General features: G+C 42.3%; 1 protein-coding gene across 10 annotated transcripts in view; it reads left to right on the forward strand.

The window, feature by feature from the left end:
• Positions 1–12,952, forward strand: part of LOC126920894 (agrin-like) — a 383,155-nt gene that overhangs the window by 344,167 nt on the left and 26,036 nt on the right. For all 10 annotated transcript variants that reach the window (XM_050731794.1, XM_050731795.1, XM_050731796.1 and 7 more), the window contains 3 exons: positions 1,667–1,903; positions 11,731–11,946; positions 12,603–12,844. In XM_050731794.1, the coding sequence (XP_050587751.1) occupies positions 1,667–1,903; positions 11,731–11,946; positions 12,603–12,844 (695 nt within the window). The remainder of the gene's footprint in view (positions 1–1,666; positions 1,904–11,730; positions 11,947–12,602; positions 12,845–12,952) is intronic.

Raw genomic sequence — 12,952 nt, forward strand, 5'->3', positions numbered from 1 at the left:
ATGCTTCTTTCAAATCGATTGAAGAGGAATTTGATTCTTTTTTTGCGTTGTTTGAGCTTTATATTAACGGCATATTTTTGGAAATATTTTTCATTTTTGCTGATGCGAGGACACTGGACCTGTGAATCGTGCTCGACACGGTTCGTTTCATTTTTTATTGTACATATTCTGTAAAGAATTCTCAAGCATCGGAAAGTTGAAGATATCACATTCGCATCTGACACGAGCTCGTCCACTGTCCTTCGTTTTCAAAGACGGAAAGAAGGTTGTCTGATGAAACGCATGACGTAACAACGATGAAAGATGAATGGTGGTCGGCTTGATTTGCAGAAGAGGCAACGGAAGAGGTGACGAACGATGCTAGGAAAAGCCGTGTTGGTACTGTGTGGAGTATTGACGATATCCCAGTGTTGCTACGTTTTTCCAAAAGGTACTTGGACGCAAATAACGAGCGTAACGACTACGCTCTATGTTGAAAATCGTAACGAAGGTCCGGAAGAAAGGCTCGTGCACTGTCACGAACTTGAGAATATTCCGTAAAGTAGAATATTCAAAAATAATATCACGGATTAATTTCTCATTCGTGAAAGAAAACAATAAACGTATAGAAATAATTGAAGAAGGGATTTTCTAAATTTTAAGAAAGCATTTTCTCTTGTATAAGCAAGAAGATGGACGGAGAAATTTTTCTTTAAAACTTTTCGTTTAAATTATTCTTCGGCGTATGTTAGTTTCATCTTTCTTCCTTTTGCGTTATCCATTTTGATCGAATTTCAATTTCTTACTACTTTAACCGATTCTATTTGTATTACAAACAAATTAAACGACTCTAACATCGAAAACATTAGATATACGAATAAATTATTTTTGCAACCTATTTCTAAAATACCCCACAAAAGCCAAATGTACCGCTCCTTCAAAATATAGTCTCCTATTATCATTAACCATCTTTTATCCAGGTTACAAGAACAAGCTACTTCTTTTCTCTATTTTCCTACCCGTGTCTTGTGTCGTTCTGCCAGAAAGAGGCCATGATATCATAGCTATGGCAAACGAGAAGAATGTTTTAATTGGGCTTACTATTCTCTGTTCCTTCGCCAGTGGTTCCATTAAAAATTTTCACCGGCTTAGCCGCGGCTGAATATTCGTGGACGGCTTTTATCTGTTCAAATCCTGAGAAGAAAGGAGAACCGAGGGCCGGCGAGCACGGTCACGGTTCGTACGCTGTATTTTATCACGCCGGCTAAATCCTCCGGTAGACGATACTTTATTCATCGTGAATCGCGCGGATTTAATTTCACGCCGCTTTACGACGCGCCCCATGTTTACGGTTTGTAATTACATTTGATGCCGGAACGACCGTGATGCCGGTAAAAAAATTATCGATTAAACGTGCCCGTCGCCATCCTTCCTATTCACCAAATTGTTTCTCGCAAGATGATTTTCCTGTCCTGCATCAGCAACTTTAACGATCTCCCTTTCTGGTGAAAGATCGTAATTATTCAGAATAAGTACGCGATTATCGATATGTAATTTGGTAATTGAGAATTTTACATTTGCTTAATCTTCGAATATTTGTGCGTCGAACTGTTCCACTCGAATGCCAATGGTACTACGACCGTTCGAACAATTGTTAATTCAACGACATCACCAATTTTTGTTACAGAAATCAAGGACCCGTGTGTGAAACTAAATTGTACTCAGGGTGCGCAATGCGTACGAAGCAGAGATGGAAGCAAAGCTTCCTGTGAATGCTTGGAATCCTGTCCGAATTTAGGGGATCACGAGGGATCGAGCCCTGTCTGCGGCACAGATGGGACCGACTACCCGTCTCTTTGCGAGTTGAACAAGGCAGCTTGCGCGAAGGGTGTTAATATCACGGTGGCATTTCAAGGCAAATGCGGTAAGTATTTTTCTTTCGACTGCAATACGAAACATTTATATTTTGCTTCCTTGCGAGTTATATCTTGTCGTATACCAAATCGTGTTTCTAAATTCCGATTACATCGGAAAAGTAAGATTCCAGAAAAATACTAGGAACGTTTTCCTCGAGGATAGCCAAACCTTCGTTCAATTAAAAACTAAACACTTCGCGATCATAAAGAAACGAGCTTTCTATCGTTTCAGCTTAATTTCTAGTTTGCGCGAAATTCATTTCTTTCTTCGCGGAGTAATTGTAAATGGCTAAGAGACACGAAATGACGCAAGAAATATCGGTCTTGGGAGGAACAAACGATAGCAATGTAAGGCAGGTAGCACGTTGCAAACACTTAAGATGCATGCCTAAGAATCTCGTGTTTCCTCGCGATGTTATTTATCGAGAGCGAAAGCGTACTCGGACTCCGAGATAATCCAGCAACGGGGCCTGCAGCGGAAACAAATATTTACTGAATCGAAGTCGAGCCGAGCTTAAATATCGAGGTTTGTCAGTACGTATTTACTTGCGACTTTATGCACGCGATCGAGATTACTTCCGGGCAGATGCGGTCGTTTACATTCGCGACGTTCTGCGTATTTCTCGGTGATATCCTTATTCGCGAAATTCGTAACTGTGAAATCGTGATTTCACAGGAACCAATCTCTTTCGTTTATATCGCTATCCAAATATAGAAGAAAATTTTATTAGTTTATTTAGTATAAATATAAGAATATTGCCCCAAGACGATTTTAATAATTGGATGAACGGTAAATGTGTTAATGAAAGATACTTGATGAACGGAATATATCGTCGGGAGATAGAAAGTTTAAAGAACGCGCCTGCTGAACCGATCGATACGTTCCATTTCAATTTCACAACTCACAGATTAAAAGCTGACTTTATTTTCATTTGTCCTCGTGCCTTCCACCAATAAACTTTCTATCGTTTCAAGCACAATACACGCCTTTTTTCTTTTTTTTTTTTTTGCTCGCTGAATACTAATTCTTGACAATCGTTGATTAAATACAACGGTTTAAAATCTGTTCCATTCAACCGCGGGATAAAAGCTTTCAATCCTAAAACAATTCTTAATTTTCTGTCGTACGAGTGTGCGCTTCGTTGACCAGTAAAATTAATCGACGATTCCGTTATGCAATGCTCGACAATTGAAAAATAGCGACGAACTAAGCGAAAGGCCGGCAGAAGGCTGAGAAACCTAAACTTGCAGAAGAAACCGAGGGTGTGACGCGAAATCGTCGGAAATCCGTAACATCGGTCGAAAGCAATGAGAAGACAGTGATAAATTAGCAACGTGCGAGTAGCATAGACAACCGACACGTATTTGCTGAAGCTAAATCGTTTCGCACAAACATACGTTCTGCGGAAAAGGAAGCGTAAATCGTGCAAGTAAATTCCAAAGCTATAGCCACTCAGATGGAACGTATATTCGCCATTTATCGTCCGATTAAACCGATTCTTTTCTATTGACGAGAAGAATCAAGTTCTTGCTCTTTCGCCCCTCCCCCTACGTCGTTCGCTTCAAATTAAAAGCAACTAACCAGAAGAGAAGAGGGAAAAGCTTCTTCATACCGTTTTTTCGTTTTTTTCTAGCTCATTTTCAATTGTCAGTGTACGTCTCTTTATACTCCGGTTTCTTTCTCCATCTAATTTTCCCTCTGTTCGTATACCTTTTACTCGTGGTGATCCCTTCCTTTGATATAGCTTGTAAGACTTCTCCTTCTTATTCCGCCTGCATTTATATTTATCTTACGCTTTACCTTCAACTACACGCGTTTTTTCGCTTATAATTTTCTCTTCGGGTACGATAGTAATGTTCCAGAAGAAAAGTGTTCTTCTGGAACGTTCCTATTTGAATGCAGCTTTCTGCTCGATTAAACAACTTCTATCTTCTCCGTCGTGCGTTCTATTCTACTGCATATTCCTAGAAATTACTATTTAGAAAATTAAAATTAGAATTAGAAAATTCTAGAATTAGAAATTTAGAATTTCTAGAAAGAGAAATGTCTTAGTTGTTACTTGCTTCTTATTACAAAAGAATACAATTGTATTTTGACCGGCATATTGCAAAAGGCCTGTGGATTAACGAGTTTATCCGCACCTTCCTCGTTCCTTTCTTTCGCTTTGCACTCAACCTTGTCTCTCCGTTTTCATTTTGCCTTTCACATTTTAATTTTCAGCATTCTACATCATACATACGACCCTTCGTTTCTTCCGTCCGTCCCTTGATTCTCTCTCTTTCCACCTTTTGTTTTATTGACCAATCTTCTCTTTACCTCTGTTCATCCCATCGTTTCTACCTTTTTACCTTTACCAATCATCTGTCCCTTTTTATCTTATCCGCGTATCTCACGTCGCAGCTCCTTTCATTCCCACCCTCCTGTTAGAATTCGCCTGATCGAGCTTACGCCCTTCAGATTTCTTACTCGGCTGTTTATCCCCTGTCCAACCCTAGTCGCCCTGTGCCCTCTCGACCGAAGGCTAGAACGCAGTATAAACTCGGCGGGCGTTTAATCAACCGAGTAGTAAAGACAAATGTTTGATCAGACAGGTAGTTGCGAGTAAAGGAGGCAATGTTTACTTAGGATTAGGCAAGTCCACCCGCCGACCCTTCGTCTGCTCACATCCATTCCGTTGCTTTTTATTCTTCAAACGGACGCGATGATAATCGCGGACGGCGATTCACCAACGTCAGAAAACATCGATGCGTTTCCTCTTCCAAAGCGTCTACCTCGCGACGCAGTTGCTCTTGATGTTCCTGTAAAATCGAAGGATAAAGAGCAACCGGTTGAAGGTAAAAATTGCTTAAAAAAAAGGTACACGATCACAAGGCTTATGCGAACTTATAAATAGCGGTATGCTAGAGAATTGTACCGTTATTTCGTCGAGTCTAATAATCGAGTTGCACAGAGAACAACGAGACTTAATAACCAGTGACGAGGACACTGAAAAGATTGGACGAAACCGTCGCATCGTTCGACCGAGCGTCTATTCTTCCCGGTTTGATTTTCATCGAAGTGAAAGTCACGATAGAGAGAGAAATAATGGAGCAAAAAGAAGAAGAAAGTCAGGGGTGTCTTTTATCAATCGTATTCAGTCGCTCCACGTTGGTGAGATGGCGAAATCAATAATAAATTCCATCGGCATGGGACCGATCGTGGCTCGTTTCTAACTAACCCAGCCCATCCCTGACCCCTCCTAATTTCTTCAGCAACGAGGACGCCGAGTCAGGGGTGGAACGAGCTGGGTCGCGAATCTCAAGTGGCTGCGACGATAAATCAAATTAGCTCGAAACTTTCGAGACTTTTCGATCGTCACCCACTCCGTTTCCGCCCCGCGCGATCTACTGTCGAGCCTCTTTCGTTCTCCACCGTCAGAGACGATTGGCCCGAGGGTAAATTGAAAAAAAGAGGGGGGAAATGAGTTTTCGAGACAGACGAACTTTTTCAATGATTGAAAGTAGCAGCAGCAGCAGCAACAGCGGCTGCTAACGGCGCGGGTGGCAGAGAAAAAAAGAGGTCGCGAAACGCGATAAAACGCGGAAGCTGGGCCTCGCGATTAAAAGTATGCTGGATTCTCTCTCTTTCTCTTTCTCTCGGTCTCGGCGTTAATGTTATTGTACTATAGAGCAGATCTGTAGAGGACAGTGAAGGGAATCGTTATTGGTTATCGAGTGCGTGAGAATCCCGAGGAAAACTTCCCAAAAGCGCGATGCGGTTGAAAAGGATCAATCTTTCCTGACTGTATGCGAGATATTCTCGACGGAAACTCGTAAACAAGGGGGAAGTTACTACGTTTCCTTCCGAGTGACAAATGACGTCGCATTTAGAACAAGAAGTAATCAGACTTTTGAAGAAAATTAATAATAATATATCAAAATACAAAAAGTATGAGAGTCACGTTTGGAATATCATATATTTTAAGAAACTATATATCTTATAAAGGATGAATGGATCTTGATTGGGTAAAATTGGCCTCAATTACGTAGCGATCGTTTGCCAGAAGAGACGATCTCACGATTCGTTCTGTTTAATTTCACAATTATCCAGTCACCGTGCACGCAGCGATCGTTAAGTAACCTTTTCAGGAGGAGTCTTTGAGAACTTCTTTCCAAGATAAGCGCTATTTCTTTCTAGCCCTTTTTTCCACCGTACCCCTTCCACCTTGGGCTGTAGAAATTCGCTTTAGCTCGTTTCCCGTGAATATCCTGATCCAAATCAGAATGGAGGCGGGCGTGCCGTTCTCTTCACGCTCGAGTGTGCCGAAATAAGGGTCTTCTGTAGGGGAAAAGGGGCAGATCTCCGAAACGTTAGCTTCGAGGATCCTAGCTCCTTCGAAACGGGCTTGACTAAATTCTCACGCTAGTCGGTTCGAAGATTCCAACGCCAACTATACAGCGAACAAACTCAAGATGCGAGCCGTGCGCAGACCGACCCTGGCGCGTCGGTTCGATTAAACTTGAAGATCCGCGATCGGTGTGTTAAATTGCTCGTATGTCTTTTTCAAAAACGAACGAAACGCTAGATCGATTAAATTGGTGGATAAATTGTAACGAATGCAACTATCTTTGAAGCATATTTACGTACGTAGACTAGAAATTAGAAATTATGCAGACATGGATATTAATAAATAGCAAGGCCATTGCCTGTAAATAACTTTTTAAGTATATTTCATCTAAATATCTATGAACCTAGGAACCCACGCATATGAAATCAAATTACTTTCAGAATCTCGTCACAAAACCGGAGAACACTGACGAAACGCTTCTAAAATCCAATCTCGATGCAACTTTCCTTCTACGATTTTTCTTCGATCAGAATTTCATCTTCCTCTTCCAGAAGAAGCTAATGTTTTTTCATCAACAGAGCCTGAATAATATCAAGTGGCTAAAAGTGGCGTCACGTACGATATAGTCTCAAGTATATTTTGGTAGTGCATGTAAATGCAGCAAAAGAGCCGGCCATAAATTATCTTCAAACGGTTACACCGTAATTGCATCGTAATGAAATCAAACCGCGAATCTGTGCATGCAAATTGCAGGTATGCGTGGAGCGGCGTCAAATCCATCTGCATTCATCCGTGTAATCACTTATAATTCACCAACGACACGTGCTACGACGGAGTCTCTTTGGAGCGATCTACCATCGAACACTCAAACGTAGCCAATTCGTCTCGCCAAGTAGCCCGTTTACGATGCAGCGTGCACGACGAAGGTTTCCCCTAGGAAGTTTCCTATGCTCCGTACTATATCCTCGTAAATTACCATCGCTGTTTCTGGGCGGATGCTCTTGCGCGCTTATGTTTACGCGCCTCGAGCCTAAGTGACTGCCACGTCTAGTTTTGCCTGTTCGCCTGCTACAGGGAAGGAGCTGCACGGGTTCCGCGTACACTTCGGGGATGCCACAGGTCGAATGAAAGTGGCTTGCTGCCAGTACACATGAGTAGTACACAACAGTAGACGCTGCGGAAAGCGGCCGCCAAGACGCTGTTAACACAGACAGTCGTTGGTGCTCGGGCGTAATTCCCTTCAACGATGTTCCTCATATTCTCCGAATTCCGTGGCTCATCCTCCGTGCAGCATTATCTATCCAACTACCGAACAGGATATCCGTTGACAGGGAATAAAAGGGAGACGTCAGTCGAATGGTTCGTTTAAGATTTGGTAGCTTAATGTGATTTGTTTGTGGTGAATTTTGCGTCGAATAAGGGAACATATATTTCGAGGGTGGTTAAGAGCTCGAATAAATTCAGCTGTGTTTATTGTTATGTTTGTTGGGAATTTACTTGACGTAGATTGACGAGCAATAAAATTCTATTTTGTTTGCACAGTGATGCGCAATTAGAAAATCTATACGCCGACTGCATACCAGGGAAGCATACGTTTACGATTACATTACGTACAGTATAAATTTACGTAAGATATTAGCACAAGTATCGACCAAGTATCAAAATATCTATTCCTAGTAAATGTATTCATTCATGATTGATATGCGCATACGTTAACTAGTAAATGTGCTGTCTAAATTTACTGAATGAATACATTCACCGTAAACTCGTTATGTCGCGTAAGAAATTTATTTCGTATTATCTGGTGGAAGATGGATGTGGTATCAATTATGTTAATTGTTTGATTAACGTTTCGTTTATTATTACACATTAATTCTTACTTATCCTCCTCCATTTAATAAATGTACCCCAAACAGATATTTTCTATTAAAGTGGCAAAATAAAATTGAGTCGCTAATGAACTTGGTACTAGAAAAGTTATACAAATCGTGAAGTGGTTTCATTATAAAACATGTTACGTTATAATTGAACGAATGCTACTGCAAGCATCGATGATATGACATTCACGAGTTAAGCCAGATAATTTGATTGCATAATTCATTGACTATCTTCCAACGCTCGATTCTCTGCCTGTTTCATTTATGCGAGTTTCTAGTCAATAAACATGCCTGACTGGTTTATTAACATACAGGATACGTCAGATTTACAAGAATTTTTGGAAAAGTAATTACAATAAGTTTTCATTCCGTGAATACGTCAACGATCACTGCAACTAGGTTTCAGCTCTCAGTTTAACCGAAACTAGAACATAACTTTTCCTAACCTTCGATGAAATTTCAAGCAAACTTCAGTCGTACATGAAGTTAGGAAATTTTCGAAAGCGCGCAGAGCTATGTAAAACAACCACAACTAGTAAACCTAAAACTGAAGCTATGCAAAACTGCCAATTCTATTGAAACAAAGCTGGATGAAACTTCTAAAGCTAGACCAAGCTTCCAAAGCATTCTGTACATTTTCTACAAATTGCATAATGTAACAATTTATTTGCAATAGCAATAGCGTAGACTAATAAGTCTACGAATCACGCTTCTCTTCCTTCTCTTCTTTATTCGACATTTTCACCTCGCTAGAAGGAAATATTTAAATATCGTTTGAAAGCTGCGAAGATCCTCGTATTCTACTCGCCGAACTGGCAAAAGGTGCAAACAGAGATGCAGCAGCGTCGCGGCTAAAAAGGATAAACCGTCCGGAACAATAACGAAGCGCGAAATAAGAATGCAGACGGCGAAACGCGACAAGCGGAGAGAGAAGTTAGCGATCTTTCAATTCGTTGACCAAACTCAATTCAATTCCCTTTATCCACCACTTACCCTCCCGGACAACTTCTTTCTTATTCCGCCCCACCGCTTATTATTCCTTTCTGAAAGTTATTCCGCGGGAATGCAAAATACGCGCGGTGTGGCGAGAAAGCCGGGCGAGGAGGTCACGGTTGGTCGGAGGTATGAAGAAGGATCGTCGAGGAAGGATAGAGAAACCTCAGTGGGATGGGCGTGGGGCTGGGAAAAAAGTAGCTGGGCCACGTAGAAAGTTTCGCGTAACTCGGAAGATTAGACAAGGCTGATGCTACCGTCGGAGACAGCCGTTGAGGGAAGATGCGAGGGGCGAAGAAAGAAGGTCGTCGACTACCGTGGAGTGAAGAAAAGGAGAGAGGGAGGGTTGGTGTGGCTCTTAGCGACGGACTTAAAAACAATTGCCTCGCGGCGACGCGGGAATTTTAAACATACTTCTATCGACGGTCCGGATGGCTTTTGTTCGTCGAAATCGCCCGAGGGGGGTGGAACAGGGTGAGAATCGAGGACTCGACGCACTCTGTCCACGATCGAAGGGCTTTAAGGCAATTTACGAGGGGTTTTACGGTTTCAAGTGACGCCAGCCTGTCCTGATCTTCTTCCATTCTCTCATCCCTTTCATCCGCGAGCTCCATCCACCCACCTTGGTTCACGCGACCGCTTTATATTCAATGTTGTTTTAATGCCACCCGTTCCGTTGTCTTTTTTCCTCCGTTGAATTATATTCACTGGCCGGCGGGGCGGAAAAATTACCACCGAGAAAATTTGAATAGGACGAATCGACGCTTCCGTTCCCTCGGAAATTATTCTTGGAGGTTAGCCGAGAAAAATATCTGTTTAAATGCGTCCAACGGGTTAAACTCGGCGGCGAACTTGAACTTTTTTGTCCCTTCTCTTGTTAAAATGGCCAACTGCCGCCGCATGTGCTCCATGCAACGACATCATTACGCGCACTCGCGACGTAGTTTTATGGATAACGACTAACAGACGCCGATACAGACGATCCTTAGAGATGTTCTGACGATAACACAAAGAAGTTCGAATCAGGGTAATGTCGCGGAAAGTTAGAGCGCCAGCTTAGAGACCTGTGGTTCGCTGTCTTTGAGAAGAATTCGCGGATAGAATTTGAAAAAGGACACAGACGCAGAGATAAGAAAGGCTCGGAAACGCCTTCTACGCTTGTTATTCGGATGGTATAACGATCGAGTTAAACGAGCTAATCTGAAATTGCCGTCGCTATGAAGACAGCTACGTGTGAGCAGCAAACGAAGATATTTTTCAATCGACGTTTCAAAGTTGGACACGTTCATCATTGTAATTTCCCGCTGAAGAAAAGAGATAACGCAAACACGCGTGAGTTTGGAACAACAGTCTCAAACTGAGAGACAAACTCTCAAAATTTCGGATTGGTGTAAACTTAATGTTATTAAAGTTTAAACATATATTTATTTAAGTTAAACCTTTTAGAATTGCGTTGTTCGAATAAATTCAATTTCCTACCATTTCCTCGATTGCTCTCGCGAACGTGTATATGGAAAGCTTACACGTTCGATCAAACTTATTTTGAAAGGTATCGAATATAAAATAAGAGTGTAAGAACCAAAATATTTTGCCGGTCGAGACACGATGTTTCCTGTAATAAAATGGACAAACGATAGCACGTAAAAGATGGAATCATACGTTTCAGTTAGCGCGTCATAAATTATCGTTCGCGGAAGGTACGTGAGAATTGTGCGAAAACGAAACTGTTACGAGGTGTACGAGAATATTTGCGTGCGAGGAAAGAGAGTGGAGGGGACTTCGATTACAACTCTTGGACGAACCACTAAACTGGCGGCGGACGAGGAAGAAACGAGGGTGGTTGCGGAAGGTTAGCCGCTCCACTGAGCTGTAACTCGAACTAACCCCGAGAAACACCACCGCCTCGGGAACTTGCCGCGTCAGCCCCGCTGTAAGGTCGAAACCTACCGCCTGCGGACAGGAAACGGAATCCAACTTCCTTCCTCGAGGGCGAAGATTAATCTCGGTGCAGCCATGCTTCTACCTGTGCCACGGTAACCCCCTTCGGACTCCGCCACCTACCATCCCTCCCCTTTACCACCCCTTGTTCTTTTCCCCGCTCACAGGACCGCGTACACTTCTCATCGAGCTCTTTCTATCTGCCTTTATCAATCTGACTGCAACTAAACCGTCCTAACCGTGCAGTCGCATAAATTTCCCTGGAGCATTTCTTTCCAGCTCGTTTATAATCTGCAAACGGAAGTGACTGTTAGCCCGTGGACAATGAAACTTAATTTTTCGGGGACGAAACGTTGACTGCGGTGTCTTAAAGTAAACGAGAATAATCTTTCATGGGAAGGTTCTTCTGAATAGTTAAATATATGCGTACGTTTTCAGCGATTGTCATTTCAACTTTTATTTTTTCTACGATCTTCTTTGTCCTTTGATTATCGTAACGACCAAACTGTGTAATTTTTATTCTGCTAACTATCCAACTCCGCTAAATTCATAAACAGACAACGATTTATTCTAAAACGAGAACGAGAACAAGATGCGTTGCTCGCGTTATCTAGACGCGGAGGTATTTACAACAGCATGTCTTCATTGTACGAGTTGAACGTGACTTCAACCAGCACGTACCGCAATTTAATTTTCCAGATCCTTGCGGTAACGTGGAGTGCGTAGAACCGGAAATCTGTCAGCTGGACGACTCGAGGCAACCTGGCTGTCGTTGCGGTGAGCAGTGCGGCCTTGAGTTCGCACCAGTTTGCGGAAGCGATGGTAAAACATACTCGAACGAATGCAGCCTCAGGCAGGAAGCTTGCAGATCGAGATTATCGCTCAGGAAGGTCTACAATGGCGCATGCAGCTCGGGTAATTTTAAATTCAGCCTCCAGCTCGTCCAAGTTCCTAAGAGGCATTTGTACTATTATACCGTGATGTGGTAAATGTGTTCCGATAGTTTCTTTCTCAAATAAGGAAATAGAGAATTTCCTAGTTTTCTGTTATTCAAGTTATTTCCAACTTTTTTCCAGTTCCAGTAACTCAAAACTTGCAATAAGTCAGCACTAAACTAAAATGAATTAATAGTTAGTAAAATAAATTCTACTAAAACTGTAATAAATACATACAGTAGAAATAATTGAATATTACAACTCGAATATTTTCTCCAACCACAACAGAGTTATTTAAACATCCTATTTCACCTAGCTAATTCCGTATAAATTTCTCTCTTAACACTGGAACCAGTTTCCTATATCATCTTCTATTTTCCTCCGTAGCGAAAATCCTACATTCCGAAGGAAAATCTGAAAATCAGACAGAAACATCCTTCGTCACTCGTTTTAACTTCTCCGTTTCCATTTTAGTCATCCATCAACAGCACCCTCGTCCTAATTCAGAATCAGAATCCAGCCGGAATAAACGTCTCGTAATACTTACTATTGCCTCAGTAGAAACTGAAAAACTTTTAATCACAAGGGCGAGTGAAACGCGTTGGAAGGGAATTTTTAATCTTCATGATTGTGCAGGAATCAATCCGTGCGACGAGGCGAAATGCGGTCCCTACGAACAGTGCGTGATCAACCGACAAGGGATCGCGAGCTGCGAGTGCGGTCCGGAATGCGAACCTGTGATGAGACCAGTATGCGCGCGGGGTGGCAAAACATATACATCGTTGTGCGAGCTGAAGAGACAGGCCTGTTTAACGAAGACTAACATCGAGGTTGCTTACACGGGAACCTGTGGCTCCAGGGGGCCCTGCTCCGAGAAGGTCAGTCGAGTTTCCGCTTCGGGTGTCAGATACGCGAAACAGAAAGGAACAGTGGCAAATATTTGAACGTGCAAACAAACACGCGCGACGTGACGAAAATCGAGGCGT

This window comes from Bombus affinis, chromosome 10, assembly GCF_024516045.1.
Source record: "Bombus affinis isolate iyBomAffi1 chromosome 10, iyBomAffi1.2, whole genome shotgun sequence".
NCBI classification, from domain to species: domain Eukaryota; kingdom Metazoa; phylum Arthropoda; class Insecta; order Hymenoptera; family Apidae; genus Bombus; species Bombus affinis.